Here is a 20,952-nt window from a genome sequence, read left to right as displayed (position 1 = left end):
TTAGAGGCTTTCTCCCCCTCTATGAAGTCTGAAAAGATAAAGGCAAACAAGTGGAAAGGTTAGTCTAAAATTCCTCCTGAGGGAAGAGCTCTCTCTGTTGAACTGCAGATCCTCTGTCCCAAGCACATATGGCTATCACAGAACATATGACAAGGCCCACACTGACAGAGTGTGAACAAGTGATATGGTTGTGCCTCTACTTTTTCATTTTTCTAAATGAACTATTGAAGTTAGTCAGTAAATCTGGCACTTGAACTAGATGTGACTTTAAAAACCTAATCCCAGTAAATATTATAGATAGTCTATTGCGGTCTTGGAAACACAGCTACTTTGACATAATTACATAAAAATCCAGTTCTCTGTCCAGAAAGCACAAATCTTGATGAGATATTTTATAAGAGATGGAATAATAGGGGAGTCATGACATGGAGATCAAAAGGAGCAGGGAGCAAGACTGCAGATAAATATATAACTGCCTCTCCCACTCTGTGGCACACAGGGATATTCCCAGCCAGGTCAGGGAGCCAAATTTTCTCCTCTCAAAGCCAGATTCAATCTTTTTCCATAGAAAAATTGCTCCCAATTATGCGTGTCCACATAAATAGTTTTATCCCATGAGCAGGTCTAAAATCAGTCAATTCCTGTAATCTCTGCTCAAATAAATCTCAAAAGGAAATTAGGGAATTTGGAAATAGCTGAGGTTGGAGCATGACTTACTGAAAAGATACACACAATAAACTCCATGGGTCAAGTTCTGAGTCGGAGTTTTCCTTCAGAAAAATGAAAGCTCCAGTGGAGCAGGGGACACAACCTGTTCAAGGTGTGCAGCAACACACTGAGGAGCAGCCAGTGGTTCTGGCCATCTGCAGAGATGAGAATTTCAAGGTGGAGAGTATATTTTGTGCATTTTTCTAATGGAAGAAAAGGGTGATTATTGCAGTCCTTACCACAATTACAGCCCTGCCATGAATTAGCTGTTTCTTTATGGCCTTCTGACCACAAACTCCTTGTGTTTAGGCTGGGAAAAAAAGCATTTTGTAGGAATGACAGAGCCAAACACCTTTCCAGCTGGTAATCCCTTGGATGGTTCCTTTGCTCTTGAAGATGGAAAACAAACATCACAGGAGAGAATCATGTATTATGAAACAAAGCCAAGCCAGAGGCACAGATGTGACTCTTGGAATCCTGGTGGTGCAGATGAGTGAGGAGCTTGCCAGTGTGGATGGAGTCAATGCCTTCAGCAGAAAAACTGCCTTTATGCTGTTTATATCCAATCCAGGTTAGCAGTGGAGATTGGCCACAAAAGTTATATTTTAGATTAACTATATCTGAATTAAATTGAAGCCAACAGCTTAGCCTAAAAATAGGGGGGAAAAAAAGGAAAAATAGTAAAAAATGCTTGTAGAAAAGAGGATATCAAATTTGCCATCATATCCTAAGCTGACTTTCTGTTCTGACTGTGGCTACCAGGAGAAGGAAAGTTGGTAGGAAAGGATGTGCCAGGACATGTCCTTGTAGAGCAGGAGGAAAACAAAGGAATTAAATTTAAGTTCACCAGGACTTATATTTCTGCAGTGTCCTGTATGAGTTGTCTTTCTTGAGGTTCTGGAATCAACTGCTTGGGTGGGTTTTGTGTACTTTTGTTTTCTGGTTGGTTGGTTGGTTTGGGGGGGAGTTCAGTGATTTGGGGTTTTTTGGTTGGCTTTTGTGGGTTTTTGTTTATTTGTTTGCTTGTTGGGGGGTCTTTTGTTGTTTTTTGGGGTGGGGTTGTTTTGTTTTTGTTTTGGTTTGGTTTTGGTTTTTTGGGTTTTTTTTAAATTTTCACCAGAAGACACCATTGAAAGTCATAAAGAAGACCCAGTTGAAACCTTTCTCCCAATTTCTGTCATTCTGTGGTTGATGTAGTCTAAATCATGGTGAGTTTTCATTCCTCTTAGGAAAGGGAAGTATATAAATGTTTGTTGTAAAAAAGCTGTCACATTACTTCCCCCAAAATAAAACCAAAACCCATGGCAAAAAGGCTACTTCAGTCTGAATGTTGCTCTTTGTTTTCCATGTCGTTGTGTATTTTAATCTCAATTAATTTCTTGGCTTCCAAATGTAAAGCCTGTCCAGTTCTTTCCAATATAATATTTAATATTCTGTCTTCTACATCATCTTCTTAAGGATACAGATTGTTCTCACCATTCAGTTTTTCTGCACATTTGCAAATACAGTTGCACAGATTGGGAGCCTTATGCTTCTTTTTGTGGCCTTTAATCTTTTCCTTTAAAACTTTTAAGTTTCTTTAGTGTCTTTGATCCCAGCCACAATAAACCCATCCTCCCTACAGGGTTTCAGGCAATCCAAGATTCTGTGGCTAGGAAAGGCAATAAGAGAATAAGAGCTAAGAAAGAAATAAGTCTTGTTCTCTAATGACTTCTTATTTTCGACTGCTGATAGAATGAGAAGATTAAATCTCTAGCTGAAAATCTTGTGAGGACAATCTTAGAAAGGGAGAAGCATAAATGATTTGACAACAAATTCTGCTGGCAAAGGGAAGTAAGAATGTCATTCAGCAAACGTCTGGAATAAAGGAAATGGTCAGAGACAGCCTCGGCAGCAAATAAGGCATCGTTGAAATGGCTGAAAAATTCCTCCTGGTTTTGACAGATTTGCAAAGGCATCTGTCATCCCCACTTGTACCATAGCATTTTAAGGAGAGAAAAGGAATTTAGAATTATTTTCATATGAGGTGGAATATGTGGATCAAGTCTGGGACAGAGCAGGGCACATTTCTTTGGATAAGATACTGGGTAATAATCTCCATTTAGGCCATTGCAAATTTGCAGAGATTTGCATGTGCTTGAATTTATGGGGCTTGTGCCTAAACCATGGACAGATTCAAAGTCTCAGCTGACCTGGTAATGTCCATTTAAGTGCCATTTCCATTATTTTAGAGAGATTATGGTGAAATGCATCTTATTCCGGAAATAGTTCAACTGATTTCATCTGCTCTGTATTTCTGAATTTGTTTAGGCAAAAAGCAAGTGAGGAAGCTTATAAAAGGTGACCTATATTATATATCTAAACACAGAAGTGATTTACATCATCAATGTACCCAATTCAGAGAAGGAACACTACAGGAGAAGGGCTTCCCTTCAAAGTTCCACTTTGTTCAAATAATTAACATAATTTTTTGCAAAACAAAAATTAGAGAAGGATAATTAAATAAATACAACCAGGTTGGAGTTTCTCAGTTCTTCTGCAGTTTCAGATGTGTGAACATGTTACATCCAGCTCAGTGAGCATTCAGTGCTGACTGTTTTATTCACTACCAAGATAAGTTAAAATTGTAGAGTCAAACTTCAGCTTTTCCTGTATTTGAAAGAATGATTTCCTGATTTTTCTTCCTACCAGCTGGTTCCTGTGTTCACTGGAGTCCATTGCTCTTTTTGAATGCCTTAAATAGGCAGCCCCAATGCTTTCAGAAATAATGAAGTAGCATTTCTGTTACTAAAGAGTTGCTGGCATTTTGTGTTTTTAACTGTTCCTCTAGAATTTAATTAAATCAAGAGAGCATTCAGTGCGTTTATTAAAAAAAAAAAAAAAGAAAGAAAACAAAAATATTTTTGCTTCTTGGAAATATCATCTATAGAACATTGTGCCCCAAAGGTAAAAGCACATTGTGAGCTTATTACTGATTCTGACAGTGGATGCACAACTTCCCTGAATTTCATGGCACTAATTCATGATATCCTTTTAGCTCAGCACTGTTTCCAAATCTCAGAATTGTGATGAAAATGTATTGCAGACACAGTGTAAGTCACATGGGTCACTGAGATGCCTAAATAATTAAATTATGGACACAAGCACAGAAGGATACTGTGCTGCAGCTGCAAATGACCTGGATTTTCAAAATATCTCCATCATTTGCCTTGCATAGTACAAGAGGCTTGCTGTTCCAAACGAGGTCCTAAAGCATTGAAATGTGTGTGCATGGGTGGGCTGGGGAAGCTTGCAGCTTCCACTGAGGCAGTTCAACCAAAATTTTGATTTTCATGTAACAACACCTCAGCCTGACTGTTCCCAGCAAACACCTGCACATTGCTGTAGTCCTTAGAGGGGGGAAAACCCACCGAGTCCAGAGAGTTGGGGTTTTTACACAGTGACAGGCTCTAGCACAAAGATTGGAGAATACAGTAAAAACAATCCAAATTGTTGATTTTACTGTTTATAAGCAAAGTCTCCATTCCAAAAAAATCTAAGGAAGAACAGCAGTGGGAACAGGAAGTGCTGAACACGATGTGAGCAGTAGGGTGGAGAATGTGTTCCAGTAAAAACTCGAGTATTTTACACAAAGCTGTTCAGGCACAAGCTTAAAATACATTCTGTTGCACAAGTCATTGAAACTGCTTGTAACGGTTATTCCAGGTGGATTTTGTGAGCGTGTTGTTCTGTAACAGCCTTGAATTTCTTTAACTCTTGCAGATTTTTGACAAAGAAGCTAAAGATCTGGAGCGAGAAGTCTGCTTTATTGATATTGCCAGCGATGAGATTCCCGAGCGCTATTACAAGGAATCAGAGGTAAGAGGCAGCTTGGCTGTGAACGGGTGAGGAAGGGAAGGTAAGAGGCTTTAGAAGAGCCTGGATAGGAATCAAAACTGTTATTTTTGTATAAAATATCCTGGTCAGTAATATCTCAGGAGCCTTTGGTCAGAGGGGAAGCAGCCAGCAGCCTCTTTTTATTGCAGATAATTCTTTGAAATGCTTTCCTACCCTTACCAGAACACATCCTGTACCAGACCTTTGATATTCAGCTGAATTAGTCCAAACTAGAAAAGGCCTTTCCTTTGTATTATGAAGCTCAGTGAAGGGTTTGCAGATCTGAGCACTTTTAAACACTCCTGCTGTCCTTACTTGCATCCCACCCTCATCAGTGAGCCCTGCAAAGTGTCCAAGCCCAGCAAAGGACAGATGTGCTGCAGTGACAAGGGGCTGATGCACAATTGCTTGAAGGGAACAATGTCACAAGACCAAGAGGGACTGAAGCACACTGCAGACTGCAGCAGATCTGCCAAAAAGCATCAATGGTAGCAGGCAGAGTCACTCTGAAAATTCCCTTGGAAATTGCTCCCATGTATATTTGATGGAGCGCATCTCTGAAGAGCGTGCTTCTTCTAGGTCAATGCAATTCACTGTTTGAATCAGCAGCCACCATGCAAATGAAGATGAGGTCTCAATGTTTTAATCTCAGAGTGGATAAATGATGGTTCACAACAAGCAGCTAGAGAGGAATGATCAGATCTATGCTCGCATTTAATTTTGGAGATATGATTTGCCTCTGGAGCCAAGTCTATATTCATAGCTGGCAGTGAGTATGGCAGCTGTTTAACTATCTAAAATGAGACTACATAATCATTTTTAGGATAGAAAGTGAGGACTTGCCAAGGAATATATTTCTATACTATAGGAGACATGATTTTCAGACTAAAAATGTCAAGTACTTGTTATCTTCCATTTATATAGATCCTATTTTGAATATTATGTATGGGTCATAAACCAAAACTGAGCCTACAGTAGAATGAAAAGTAATTTTATTACTTTCCTTAGATAATGAAATCTATCTGTTTAGTACCACAAATTATATAACACCTCATGAAACAGCTTATTGGTCCCATCATCTTATCTGAGCTCCATGGCTTCTGGTTCCATTTAGAAATGAGCTGCTAATGGAACAGGTCAGCATTTGACTGTACTTTAAAGAAATCCTGTGAGATTTTTCATCTCATTCTCTGCACTTCAGAAATTGTAAACACAAAGGTGACGACCAGTTTTGCAACTTTCCTGCTCATTTTTAATAACCAACTATTAAGCATAATTTCCCTGTGATTAATCTCCAAATACAGAAAAACAAGCTCTCTTAAAGGAGAAAAGCATTTCTGAATCTTTGTGTTGCTATTTCAAAGACAAATCTAAAAACCTGATTCCAAGCAAAATGGAATTTTATATGGGTTTAAACTACAAAAATAGCCTAGCATCTGTTGTTTTTTTTTCTGTACTGATGGATGATTTTTCTGTTGTCTACCAAATTCTGTTTCAGAATTCATACAGAGCAGTAAGAACACCTTTAGTATTTAACTTTGTACATGCCATAATAGTGATAGTGAATTAATCATAATTTAAAATAATGGATCTTCCAAAGTTTACAAACTGTAGGGTTTTTATGCTACCCTATGATGAACATGAAGCCAAATTCCAATTTCTGATGAGGCTTCCTTCATAATTTAGACACTATAAAGATTTGGTTTTTTATGTTTCTAAATGTAATTTCCATCTGTTTTCAATCAGAGCAGTGATTCTATGCAAATGATAAAGGGTTTGTGTTTCCCAAATAGCAGCTTCAGATAAATCCAGTTTCTGTAAGCTTTTGAAAGGTATTTTAGTTGCACTAATAACAACAATTTGGCTGCTTTTAAATCATGTAATCTGAACTGATATGAAGTTTAGGGATTAAAAGTGAAGTGCAATCCTCAGGATTTAACAATTAGATCCCACAGGATAAATGTCCTGGCTCCCATCCAGAAAGACCAACGAGAACAATTTTAACTTCAGGCACGTCAATAATCTCTTCATTTCAGTGGCTCTTTCACAGGCTTAAAATAAAGCAAGTTCTTTACCAGGGTCAGCATGTTTGGCAGCTTCTAGAAATGAGCTTTAGTTTTCTTTACATCCTGACGAAAGCTCATTCCTCTTCAATTAAAAATATATTTGAGATTTAACAGCAAATGTCATTATTTAGCTGTAATACTGCATACTAGAAAGTGGCTTAAATATTTTAAAGCCTTCATACACTACTTCCTCTGCTTGCTCTGTGCTGGGACTTTGGAACCTGATGGTAGAAGAACAAAGCCACTGTGTCCTCCCACCTGTGATCTAAAATGTAGTTTTTCAGTTGTTCTGACATGAATCTTAAAAACAGATTCCATTTTCATTTCCATAATAGTGATTCACACATAAAAAGACTAAATAATCCTTGTATGTATAATACTACATTTGAGTTGAACAGCTCATTCTTACTGGTGCTGAGAGAGGAAGTGTTCTACAAAAATGTCCTGGCTAAAGGGAAAATTATTGAATTCAACTTTGTGCATATTTGCTTTTCTCTCTTTCTAAATATTAACTAAAATTGAAAAGTGAAGAATCCAGTTAGCTGGAGGCTTAAGGAGAGCTGTTGCTTCATTGCAGGACACTTCAAGGGAGCCCCTCCCAGTACCACTGGGGGATCTCTTGAACAGAATCATCCAAGAGATTTGGATGCCCTTAAGGATGCAGGACTTACCTGGCAGTGTGCACAGGAGGGCTGAAATCACCAGGTCCATAGTGAATCAGAAGGCAGTTTTGTGAGCTATTACAAACACTTAGAGAGTCCTGCTCTGTCGTGGGGCTGAGATGATTCCTGCCTTTCTGGAAGGCTGGAGGAGGTGAAACTGCAGTAATTCAGGTATCCTAAAGCAGGTGACCTCCCTTCAACTTCATGACCAACTCCATTGTGAAGTAGCCACATCTTAAATACAGGACTTTTTTACAAGTGTGGGTCTAATCCTTCAAGTTTTAAGAAGTTTAAATGTGAGGTTCCAAATGGAGAAAGGTTGATTCTAGATCCCAGCTAACAAGGTTGCCTGTTTGTCTGCAAGGACCCATGTGTTTCCAAATCTGGATGTACATACTGCATCGAGAACAGAATTTTGTATTTCTGTACAGAGAATGTACCAGCCAGGTAAGAGTAGTTGTGCATTTTGTGAAGTCATTTCCTTGTGACTTTAGCACCCATGAATATGTATCACCAGCTATATAGACAGATATATTTGTCTGAAATATAGAAAAGAACAAAGCTGAGCTATGCTGAGTGAGGGCCTCCAGTGAATCATTCATGAAATGAAACATTTACTGTAGCTGTGAGCTACTGAGCAAAATGTCCAGTGCAAACATATTCAAGTTCTCAGAATTAACAGTGTTTCATTTCCTGTTTATAACAAAGCAACGGAGAGCAATGGACAAATGGAATAAACTTTTCAAGCTGCTTCTAAACAGATTCCGTGCAGCTGCTGCAGTTTTCTTCTTCCATTGCTGGCCTTTCTCCTTTAGCACAGCTGCTCTGTGATAGGTCCACCTTGGGCCTGCCCAAGTGTTTTCAGAGTGACAAAACCTCTGTCACATCACTGAATGATGGTAGCTGAAATAATCCAGCTGCCTCAGCCCCCCTGGTAAGTGTGGGCACCGTGTCAGCACAGGAGTTCAGTGAAGTACATGAAAAAGTAAGAACATTTCCTATTCCTTACTCACTTAGTCTGTGAGTTCACGTAAAGGCTGGCTGAGTTATCATATTTTAACACCTCAGAACTGTCCCAGTATTTACAGTTCTTGAGTATTTAGCTGGATCTTCCAGAAAACACAATTTAATGGAAATTTTTTTAAAGTCCTTAAAAAATTACTCCACATAAATGTCTGTGGTAGCATCTCTACATCAATATATCTTTTCTGAGCCCTGGTATAAAAGCTGAAATCTAAACCCTAGCAACTACAGCTGATGCTGAAATGCCAGATGACATGTATTAAACCCATGATTGGTTCTGAAATTCAAGATGAAACAAAATGGTCTTCAGCATAAAGAGGTAAAAAATTATTGCACTTCAAAAGCACCATGATATTGCTATAGGAGTCTGAAAAAAATTAATCCAGGCATTACAGAGAAGGAATGATCTGTTTCAGGAACGTCTGGGTACTTCACAGAGAGAACAGGATGCGTGGCACGAGCAGGCTGCACTTTCACCTGTGGCAGCAGGCTCAGCCTGGGGACCTTGGCCCGTGCTGGAAGGGCCACACAAGCAGCCAGGGGAGACAGGAGGGTGACAAGGGTGTCCCATGCAGGCTGCCAGCACACACAGGGACCTGCTGCCAGCTCCAGTCAGGTCTGGTACCATGGCAGAGCTGAGGGCAAGTGTGCCAGGCCGATTTGGTGGTTTTCTGTAAACAAGAAATGCATTTCATTATTAACTCCGAGTACAAAGTAACAGGTCAGAATTAACTGTGAAAAGTCAGTGCAACAACCCAGTGCTGTGTTTCCTTCCTGGAAAGGGCGTTACCACTCCATGTCTGATGCCCCTGACGTCTGTGAGGAAAGTTAAGTAAATAAATGCTAAATGATAAATAATAGACTCCATCAATAAACAGATTGACTCACGGTCTAAGTAATAAAATCTGGGAGAGTGCTATGTTTGAATCCATATCCCACACACAGAGGCTTTTATTTCATTGTAATTTTACATTTCATTCTCAGCTAAGCCCAGCTCACGGGTTATGATGTTTCTGCTCTGTTGGCAGAAGTGCTATTTTTAAATCACTCTGCACCTGGCAATAATGTATTGCAAATACAGAGTAGGTTTTGCTCCTCTAGTAAAAGGATTTGCCAGATGGGCTTTCCTAATAAATTGTGTCTGATAAAAGGACAAGAAGGTTATTTAAACAAAAAGATTTTAGCTATGCCATTACATTTAAAACAGATTGAGGATTTTGCCAGTAGATAAATCAAGGGGAAAATAGTGAATAGACAGAGTATTCTTTGGATGATGTCTTCTCTAGGAAGAAAGGCATGGGTATCTAAAAGCAAAAATAAGGAGCACTCAAAATTAATTATCCAATAATAACATAAAAGTGGGGTCAGAGCAAAGTTCAGCTTGCACAGGTTCTAGTTAGAGGAAGAAAAGCTTCAAGTATGTGCCACAAGTAATGCCGAGAGAAGCAGTGCTGGGTACCAATATAATTTCTGTTTGTTTTTAATAGAAAATGATCAGCCCTGCTTCATTTTTTTGTTATAGAAGGACCTTATGTGCCTAATTGCAGAAACAATTCCAGGTTGTGAGTCTTAATTTAGCAATTTGAACCCACGAGTAAGGCACATAAAATTATTCTTGTCCAAGTTCTCATTAATTTCTGTAGGCTTTGGATCAGGCATTGAAGAGCAAAGGATGAGCAGTCCTGGTTCCACCAAAGTCCCTCTGGCATGGCCTGCTGTCCATGGCTGTGATCAGTAGCAGAGGCCAAGGAAAGCTATAAAAATACAGAGGTGAATGTAGAGATTCTTCCCCTAAAAGCTTCCTTGTGTGATCCATAGCACAAGCAATTGCTGAGACAGAATATGTGTGTTTCTAAAACAGTCAAGATGCTGTTAAACATGTAAATTTTTTGCAGCTGAGTTAAAGCCCGGGGATATTAGTTTTCCTTACAAGAGCTCACCTGTGTCGAACGTTTGTGCCCTTTGAGCTGATGGCCCAGACATGGAATTCTCAAGTTGACTTTGCCCCATGTCACAATGTGCCTTGCATCCCCCTGCTTGGCTCTTGTGCAGCCTTTGAGTCTCAGCTCTCTGAGCAAGCACTCAGGAAAGCCTTTAGCACCTTGATCTTTCTATAGCGGGCTGGAAATTTGTTCCTCTGAGGTCTGGCTTCCATTCTTCAGTCTGCAGTTTTATAGTATCAATATGTTAATGTGTCCAAAGAGGCAGGAATTTTCCTAAGAGCTGTTTGATGTGAGTTGCTGAACTGGCTCTTCCCATGGAGTTCTCCAGCCAATTTGTGATTAATCCTCATGTCCTTCAAGAAAAAGGGAAGGATTAAGGGATGCAGAGGTGCCATCTCAGGTGCTGTATGGGGAATTTGCACCTGGGAGTGATGTCATGGATCAGTTACATTGCAGTTGGTGGGTGATTTGAGGACCACCAAGTTCTTAGTGATTCCCACTGTGTGTCCCCTTGTCTGCTGGGTTAAACTCACCAAACCTAACACACCCAACTCATAAAACCAATGGTGCAGGGCAGTTGGGCAGTTATTCATTATTTCATTTTTAGTTAGAATTACTTGATATTTGATACTGACTCAAATTGATTACACTAAATCCCTTTGGACTGCACTGAAGTTATTCCATTATAGTTCTGGTTATCTCTGAAGGATTGTAAATTACAACATTCAGAATTCTTGAAGTGTGTATCTGAAATGCTGAATCAAAGCAATGGCTCCATCACACCAGCACTCTGTGTGTGTGTGTGTAAGAAATAGCAGACCTTTACTTATAGGAAACTATTTTCCTTTTCAGAGATTCTTATTTCACAGTGGAATATTTTGCAGGCATATTTGAAATAATATTTTCTGTAATGATTTTTTTAAAGAACATCCAACTAGAATGTTACATCTTTCTGAATATTATGTTTTCTTCCCTTTTTTGTTTTTATTGGTGTTATTATTATATTGATTGCTTCAGGCAATGATCAATTATTAAACAGCTCTTTCAAACAGAAAATGTGTAGATCCATCTGTGGTTGAGCTTTGTTGGGTGAGAAGATTGGCAGTAGCCTGTGACCATGAGCTGTTCTGTACAGGGGGTGTTGCTTTGATAAATGATGATGCTGAACTGTTTTTATGGTGATTTAACATTGAAACCTTATTATGCTGTGAGCTCAAAGTCTCCCCTTTGCAAAGCCTGTGTCAGCAATAAAAGCAGTGACTTTCACAGGGAGGAAAGACTATCACCTCATTAGAGCTTTGTAGGGAAGCTTTAATGCCAGAGCTTCAGTTTAGGATAAAACCAGAAGTCAAGAGATAACTAAACAGTAGGGAACATGAATGCTGGGTGATACATAAACTCACACTGAATGAAGCTAAATTAAGATCAGAGTCGTTATCAGGGTTTTTTGTGTTTTTTCTCCTGATTGTCATCCATTTAATGCATAATTTAAGCACATGTTTAACTATTTTTATAACAAAGGATCTTCCCAGACCTTGGCACTGAGGAAAGAACACAGCTGAGCACTGCTGGTTACTCTTCAGGACAGATTTCAGAAGCTCCACTATGAACTCTCTGAAATTACATAATTTTCAAGTTCTGACAATCAGTGCTTAACCATAAATTATTTCTATGTACAAGATATAATTAGTAGGATTTGACATAAAGGGAAATAGAATTATACCAATATGGAAAATAACACTTTCATAGATAAAACTGTATCTTGTACAGATGAACAAAAATTTTAAAAATATGAGCTAATGCCTTTAATGGTTTTATGAAATTATGTTGTCATTTCAATGTTGTAGTTTCTTTGATTTCCCAGTTCCTGAAAGAGAAACAGAGTTGTGATTACTCAGTGTTTGCTCATAACTTAGTTGTAACCAGAGATGGATAAACTGCAAGTTTCCTACTTAGCTTAGGATGAGCAAGTGCACTTCAAACTGAAGATGGCATTGTCAGGGTCAGTGTTGGAGTGTCAAAGCTCCAGCTGGACACCATTTCAGGAGACAGGCACAGGTGGAAAATACAAGCAGTTCACACCAAGGGGTAGTGGAAAAGCAGGCTCTGAAGAAGGCACTTTCTTTTTTTCCCCAAGGCCATAAATAACCCTTGGAGTGCACTGCACTGTAATGACTTGCAATAACAGATTTTCTTCCAGCAGAAAATGTCCTGGATGATATGCTTGTCAATGCATCTCCAAGAATATGCTGCCATTGATTCACTGCCAGGCTTGGGTTTTAGGATATCCTAGTGCATATTAAAAGTCAATTTCCTATTACTTTTTCATCATATTTTTCAGCATGTTTTATGTCTTATCAAAACTCTTACTTTAGCAGACTGACAAACATGACTTCCCCTCCTGCATTTCCCTGTATGTTTGCTTTGTTTTGCAGGATCCCAAATACTTCAAGTCACAGAAAACTGGGAGAGGCCAATTGAAAGAAGGCTGGAGAGAGACCCATCAGCCAATTATGTGTTCCTACAAACTTGTGACTGTGAAATTTGAAGTCTGGGGACTTCAAACCAGAGTAGAGCAATTTGTACACAAGGTCAGTGAAACAGGAGCTGTTTCTTATCCTTCACATAAGCAGAACTCAAGCACTAACAGGAATGTGGCTGTGGCTGTGGAGAAGCCTGGGAGCTTGGCTCAGTCTGCTCAGACCTCTCACAAGGTCTGAAAGAGCTGGAGCAGAGCCCAGGACTTCACTCTGGGTACAAATGTAACAAAGCCCGGAGCTGCTCAGTCCTAAGGTTGAGAAAAACTACCAATAACATTTTTAGTGCTGTGACCAATACATGAGCTGAAGTATTTCTGAGTACAGGGGTCCCATACACACAGCAGTGAGGTGAAGAATTCCTCAGAAACAGACAGTGGAAAAGTTTTCCAATCAGTCTACTAAAAATTCAATTCATGAATAGCCTAACTGCGAGGTGATAAAATTCTTCATAGTATTGACCTTCTATATGTTTGAAAAACTGAGAAGGGAAAATAAGAGATCCAGAATGTCACATTGGCCAGAGATTAGTGGAATCTCTGCACATTCCCATGCTAGTCAAAGCCATGATTCAGTGCTGGCAACAGACCCAGTTCCAGTGGGAAGCTGGACTAGGAGCCCTTCAGAGCCAGAATGACTTTTTAGACACACAACTGTCAGAGGGTTTCTCACTTTCAATCCTGTTGAAAGACAGAGATGAGATGTTTTGTTGCTGCTGAGGCCTTTAACCCTTTCCTTGTTTGCAGGTGGTCAGAGACATCCTCCTGATCGGTCACCGGCAGGCGTTTGCCTGGGTGGATGAGTGGTATGGTGAGTGTCCTCCAGAGCCAGCCTGGGACAATTAACAGCAGGTTTTCTTTTGCTTTCATGGATCATCAGGTCCTCGTGTGAATTGTTCATGGAGGAGGTGGAACCATGTTAAAGGTCATCTCCTTCCACCCCCTTCCATGGGCAGGGACACCTTCCACTAAACCAAGCTGCTCCAAGCCCCTTCCAGCCTGGCCTTGGGCACTTCCAGGGATGCTGGATTTAGGCAGCAGGCAGCATCCAGGGATGCCTTTCCATCCCAGTATGTCAGTGGACCTGCACCAGTGCCCTCACCTGCACTGCAGGCAGGAGTTGTTTACATGGAGAACCTCGTGCAGGTTTGAATAAAACTTCTTCTTAGGGCTGCCTTAACTTGCAGCCATTTCCATACTGCAGTCTCCTCAGGCCACTGATCCATCACATTTCTAGCTTTTTAGGAAAGTTTTAAGCTATTGATATGGATTGCAACAAAGAAAAGATGGAGCTTTTCTGAAAAAATATGTACATAAGCATAAATCCTACAGGGTCTGATTCAGCAGCAGCTGCATGCAAAAAGTGTTGAGAATCCATGAGGCAGCTGTGGGAATATGGGCACTTCCAGTAGGACAAAGCAGTCTGAATATCAAACCAGTAATCACATTGTCTAAAGTGAGCTCACTGGGTTTGTACCTTTTACATGCATTTTCTGTAAGACATATCCATCATCACAGCTACTCTTCAAACAGGTTCTGAGGCAGGCCATGCAAATACCATAGGAATTTGGCAATATATTTAGAATGTTTATTTAGGCCCTCCTCAAGCCTCAGGAAACACCAATTTGGGCATTTCATGGGTGATGGACACCTCTCTCATCAGAGCTCAGAACCATTGTGCATTGCTCAGGAGCGCTCACTGCTGGAAACACATCTCAGAGGTGTCACAGCCCTGCCATGAATTTAGACATGAACTCAGTGGGCTCATGTTTGGAAATAGAAAAAAAATTGCTTTTGAAATCACAGTGTTCTTATAAATTTAATACTGCATGAAAATCTTGTGCTGTAATGGTCATAAAAATACTGAAACTGCTAAAAATATCTTTTTCTATTGGGATAGCTGTAAACTAGTAAGAGAATTTTATATCCAGTGAGAGAGTTCTTCAGAGCTACTTTTTTAAATTTTAGATTTGTTTCTTTTTTTACCTGAAATAGAGCAATCCATTCTTTTTTCTGTACCAAGTCAGGGAAACTGGTAACTTTAAATAAAACAACCTGACTTCATGTAAAAATTGAGCCCATAAATTTGCTCCCAGTCTACCCAAAAATATCTATAATGTGAGAGATGGACAATGTTACTGAGGAGCAAAGTATCAGCTGCACTTTGGCAGAGTCACTGATAATGATGACAAATGAATAGCCACAAAGCTAAACATACCAAATAGGATTAGCTCAAAAACATTTCATTATAGATTTTCCCCTCCTAAGTCTAAAATCTCCCTGCCAAAAATACTCTTTCCACAAATGAAATATTGTGATACACAATTACCTTGTGGATTTTTCCTTGCCAGAGTGAGCCTTTTTACTGACTAATATAGTGTATTTTTAAGAGCTTAATTATCAGCCTAAGTACAAAACCTAAAAAATCTGGGCTTAATAAAATATATAAAATAATCTAGTATCAAAAATATAATTTTTAAGTGTCTATTAACACCTTTCAAAATGAAAGTTTGAGAAAGACCTGGAGATGATGGTAGTCAGCTAAACTGAATCAAATAATCAGTGTAATAAGCAGTGTGTTGTGTTCATGACTGGTTGCTGTTACTGACCCTGTAAGTATGAATTTGTTTTGTTGTTTAATTTACTAAACTCTAGCTTTATTATTAAGAAATTCTATTCTCTCAGTGTTACTTACTAATAAAGAGCATGTTCTCTGCTTGGCAAAGTGCATCCCAGCATGTTACTGACACATCTTCTGAGCTTGTTTTTCATTCCAGACAACAGTAAAAGACTGAAAGAGTTTGAGTTAGGGGTATTCCATGTTTCCTTTTCAAATTCCTGTATCAAAATTTTAGACTGCATTTGTTTTTACTGATGAATAATGACATCATGCTGCCACTACAACAGCTGAAATTGTATCTTGCCTTAAAAGCTGCCTTATAAAATGTAGCAGGAGCCTCATGCACAGAACAAGGAGTGGCGTGATACAAGAATTCCCAAATCCCAGTGGCACGTCATAAACTTGAGGAATATGGGAGCCTCGAGAGCAGATCACAGTGCATGACCAAAGGGACACCCATTTGCAAGCAGACTGTGCTAATAAAATGCTCTTTAAGTGTTTTGAGTCAAAAGTTGATGGCTGTTTTTACGAGGCTCTGAAGTTACCAAAGCATCGTAAAGAACAGACACTGCTCCTGGTTTCACTCCTCATCCCCAGTGCATTCATGGAAAGCATGGGAATACTCAGAAGAGTCACAGGTCAATTATTGGATTATTTGTGTTTTTGCTGGAGTTGTGGTTGATGACAGAGCCTGTTGAAGGTGTTACCCATTGCCTGGTGTTCCACAGTACCTGATAGGCAGTGCTGGGTGACACCCCAGCCAGGCTGGGCAGTGCTCAGTGATCCTGCTGCTGGGATCAGCCTCATTTGTGAGATATTTCTAATTTTCATCATTCATTCAATTGCTTGAGGCTACACAACCATTAACATACTCAATATTAATTCACTTACCAGTTTAAGTGTGAGTTTCTGGAATCTAAACTGGTGTGGGCTCTAACACTAACAGTTTTGCTGGTTATGAGATGTACAATGCAAAGTTAACAAAATTTCTTTTTGCAAATGCTGGAAAGGTAAGTACATATTTATAATATTTCTGTATCTATCCTTTATTCCAAAGGATCTTCTAAAATCTCTTTAGAAGATCTTGGCCTTTGCCAAGGCCTGCACTTCAGTACTTCCTACCTACCTTACATTACACAGATTCTCCTAAACAATTTCCACTCCTTCCTGTTCTCTGACTCCCTTTGACTTAACCTCGCACCTTCCTTGGCTGACACAACTACCTTTATGAGGCAATTTTCATAAAGCTAGTTGCTCCTTGCTTTTTAAAAGATCCTTTGTTGGCTTCTGCTGAAAGACTTTGTGTTCCTAGAACCTTCTTAGGAAAAAAAATTAAGTTTGCACTGGATCAATGGAAAATGCCAACAATTTTGAACTTTTTACAGATATGACTATGGATGATGTTCGAGAATACGAGAAAAATATGCATGAAAAAACCAACATTAAAGTTTGCAACCAACATTCATCTTCTGTGGATGAAATAGAGAGCCATGCCAAAGCAAGAGTATGTCCATTTTTAAAACATATTGCCCATCCTCGGCCAATACATCTGTACAGACCAAAAAAGAGCAACCAATTGTTGATCAGTCAGTGGAATTTGGGGCGGTTTTGCTTTAATAAGAACAGAATCTTTCTCCAACAAGTGCAATCCTGCCTTTGGTTTGCACAGTAACTCTGCCACTTATGTGAGGGAAGGTGGGGTTGGGATCATATACAGCTCCCTGGCTTCCAGGAAAACACAATACTCAAATTTCAGTTGGATACATAAAGAGGAAGTTAAAAAGAATTTTTACTTTAGTAAAATAAAAAATAGTTAAAAAATGCAGGAGTTCACAGTGGTCTAGTCAAAAAGCCAAGAACATGGGGAGTGGAAAATTTCTATGGAACTCACAAAATTCTTTGTTTCACCAGGAAAAAAAAAATCTAATGAGTTATTCACTCTTTTCAAGGTAACTTTAATGTCACCATCATTGATTAGCTACCAACAATGTGGGAAGTATTTTCAGAAGTATGTAACAGTGGTTTGTGGAAAAGGACAGGTTGCTGTGTAAGTTCTGGTTCAGTCTGGAGATTTCATAAAGTATTAAATTACCTAATTTGAGCCCCACAAGTACAGACCTAAAATTAGGATTAATACTCTGCAAATAGAGAAGATGCAGCGGCCTTTGCTCCTGAAATGTCATTATCCCTTTATTTCTGCTAATGGTGCTGTGGAACTCAGTGCTGGGTTTAGTCATGAAATCAGTGTGGGGCAAGGCTTGAAGGGCTCAAAGTCTTTCCTTGGCTCTTGCTCAGTGCCAGCTGGCCCCAGCCTGAGGAGATGTTGTCTGTGTGGTCCCCAGGAGGGTAATTCTTGTGCTTCTGACACAGCAGCTTCACTGACACCAAGGTTACTTCTTAGTAGAGAATTAGTTCAGATTTTGGCTCGACACTTCAGGATTTGGTTATGAATGAAGTCTGCCACCTGTAGTTTCCATATGGAAAAATTGTCGTTGAGGTCAGAACAGAAGTTGTTATTAATGAAAAAAAAAAAAAAGTGAACCTGAGTCTTCCTAGCACAGTGTAAGGACTGTTTTACTTGAGTGTATATCAGCAGAAGGAAATTAAAACAAATATAAGCTAAAAAGTAAAAAGCAATTGAAGTGTTTAATGTCTGAATTGAAAATGAAGAGTCTTGGATGCTCCACTCAGCAAGACTTCAAAGGACAGTGCACTGAAAAGCCTTCCTGTCTCCTTCATTTGTCCAAGACAGCTTTTGGTTCACGTCCTACAGAATTCCTCAATCAAAATCCCTGGGATTTCAGTGGAATTTGGGACACTTTGAGTGCAGAAATGCTCGCCCACTGTTACAGGGTGTGAAACGAAATGTAAACCAGCAAAACAGGTTCAAACCTCTCTCCAGCATGAGTAGGTACAGTTCCCCTGGGACCATCTGTTTATTGCCAGCACTTTTGTCAGATCTGTAACAGGCGTCGTTCTCACTCCTAATGAGTGCCAGTGTGGGCTGGAGAGGTGCTGCAGGGGGGAGCCAAGGCAGCCGGCACCGTGCTCGCTTTGGTTTATTTAACCTGATGTTGGAACACACAGAAAGCTGCTTCGACCAAGGTTGCACATGTCTGCAGCTGGGAAAGCAGAGAAAAGCATCAGTGCCTGGAAAGCCAGGATTTTGTCACAAATTTGGTAATCCACACTCAGTGCTGTGCTTCAGACACTCGAATACGTGAGACTTCTTAATTGATTTAAAGAGTACTGGTTTTATTTCTACATTTTTGAGCTTTCGTGGCTCAAAGAATCTATAAATGGTCTACTGAAATACTTCAAATTTATGAATTTAACTTGACATTCAGCAAAAATCTTACCATAGCCTTCAGTTGGCTCGGCGGGCGTCTTGCAGGCACTGCAGGTTCCAGAAGAGCCTCGCTGATGTTGCGCTCAGCTCCCCAGCTGGTGGATGTGGCTGCGCTGGGTTTGCCGAGGCTCCGCCGGGGCTGCTCGGCCCCGCGGAGCCGGGATGGCGCTGCCCCCTCGCGGGCTCGGCAGCGCCGGGACAGCGCGCCCGGCTCCCCTCCCCGCGGCTTTCATCCCTCACCTCACTTGCCGACGTTTTGCGGGGATTGAGCTGTGCGTTTGTCACTTGCCCAGCGGGGTTTAAGTGCAGTTTCCGGATGGAAAGTTGGAAGCACGGCTTTGAATGGTGTGGCTTTGTCAAGGGAGAGCGAATTCTTTAGGCTTTAGTAGCGGTCCTTGCATGAAGCTGCAGCTCAAGTCAATGGAAGGAGAGAGAATGTTTCATCCCTTGGTAATTCCAGCAGATGAATAAACCATGACAACCCTTTGCCCACTTGGGTTTATAATCTAAATGAAACATTTAAAACCCCTTTCAGTTGTATTTTGTTTGAAGTTCTGAAAAATGCTACCTGCTGACTGTATCCAAATGTACTCTTTAGTTGCCTTTGGAATAGCTGGATTTTCCCAGCAATTCCAGAGGCAGCAATCTTTATTCAGCTCAGACCCAGGTAGAGGAACCATTAGCAGGTGATTAATGTACTTAAAACTTTGTTTCCTTTACATTGTGCTCATGGTGCTCCAATCACCGCCTTACAATGGGGAGGCATTCATGCGGAGAATCACTTAATGAGATGCATGATAAGCAATCATTCCCTGCTTTAGGATTTGGATGGAAGTAGTTTAACTGAGTTAATGAAATGATTATTTGAAATTATTCTAACATGCCTTTGTCTTTCATTCCTTCTCGTTGAAGACATGACAATGGATGAAGTTCGAGAGTTTGAACGAGCCACTCAGGAAGCTACCAACAAGAAGATTGGGATTTTCCCACCGGCAATATCTATCTCTAACACTTCCATGCCTTCCTCCACCCGCAGTGCTCCATCTAGTGCTCCATCAACTCCTCTCTCCACAGATGCTCCTGATTTCCTAACAGTTCCCAAAGATCGGCCTCGGAAAAAGTCTGCTCCAGAAACTCTCACTCTTCCAGATCCGTCGAAAAAAAACTTTTAAATTAACCCTGCATGTTTCCTCCTGATAAGCCATGTCTGCCACAGCAAGAATGACATAACTCAGTTGCTACAAAGGTCGTGGTGGTTTGTGGGTTGGTTTTTTTGTTTGTTTCAGATAATCTTTCCAGTGTGGAAAGATGACTCCTTTCCTCAGACTTGATCCTTAAAACCTTCTGACAAGTGCATGCAAGAGAAAGTAGTTTATATATTCCTAAAGTAGTGTTTCAAGCCATATGGTGCATCTTACTGGCACCAATGGAACAGTCTGAGGGGATGCTATAAACAAAAACCAATCTTTCTGTAGCAGTATTCTGCCTGCAAACCCTCATCTAGGTCACAACATTTATAATTAGGAGTAGATGTTAAGTAAATCTGCCAAGGACTTCTGAGGCAAATTAGTGCCAACTAGAATGCAGGGTTAATAGAAAAAAAACTCTCCCATTTTCTTCTTTTATAACCAATTTTAAAATCTTTCCCACTCTCAGGATTCTCCTGTGTGTTCATAAACCTTTGACCTGTAACTCATTGTACTTGAACACCAACAGATCCACATTTTGCTTAATATGACTCAGGATTTGGGGCCTAAAACACAAAACACAAATCTTTTCAAAGCTAAAATATCACTGTATCAAAGCCCCAGTTGTAATTAATTATACTGACTTTGAGGCCATTGAACTATTTCTACCTTGCACAGAATTTGTAACGGGAACCACCTATTTCTTGTAGATAATGTATTTTACTAGCTCTCCCCTGTCCTTTTGTGAGCTCGGAGTGTTGGTGTTCCTCAGTGGTGTTCTGTGACATTGGAAAAAGCAGCTGAATTGTGCCAGTTGAGAAACAAAAACAATGAATTCTGTCTTTTCTTCGCTGGAAAAAAGAGCTGTAGTCAGGCTGGGAGACCTTGAATGCAAAGGGAAGAAAACAGGAGACTCCTTTTTCTATCCTGCCTCACATCTCTGTTGAACAGAACAATCTGGCAGAGCTGGGCCCAGGCATTG

At 40.1% G+C, this 20,952-nt stretch overlaps 1 protein-coding gene across 1 annotated transcript in view; it reads left to right on the top strand.

The window, feature by feature from the left end:
• PITPNC1 (phosphatidylinositol transfer protein cytoplasmic 1) overlaps positions 1 to 19,810 on the top strand; it is a 79,740-nt gene extending 59,930 nt beyond the window's left edge. Inside the window, exons 6-10 of the mRNA XM_077787391.1 lie at positions 4,471 to 4,566; positions 12,714 to 12,869; positions 13,562 to 13,625; positions 16,820 to 16,938; positions 19,696 to 19,810. Coding sequence (XP_077643517.1) covers positions 4,471 to 4,566; positions 12,714 to 12,869; positions 13,562 to 13,625; positions 16,820 to 16,938; positions 19,696 to 19,701 — 441 coding nt within the window. The 3' untranslated portion in view covers positions 19,702 to 19,810. The remainder of the gene's footprint in view (positions 1 to 4,470; positions 4,567 to 12,713; positions 12,870 to 13,561; positions 13,626 to 16,819; positions 16,939 to 19,695) is intronic.
• The last annotated feature ends 1,142 nt before the right edge of the window (positions 19,811 to 20,952 follow it).

The sequence above is a fragment of the Lonchura striata genome, chromosome 19 (genome assembly GCF_046129695.1).
Source record: "Lonchura striata isolate bLonStr1 chromosome 19, bLonStr1.mat, whole genome shotgun sequence".
Classification (NCBI taxonomy): domain Eukaryota; kingdom Metazoa; phylum Chordata; class Aves; order Passeriformes; family Estrildidae; genus Lonchura; species Lonchura striata.
The sequence above is the reverse complement of the archived record's forward strand: the minus strand, read 5'-3'. Positions and strand labels throughout refer to the sequence as shown.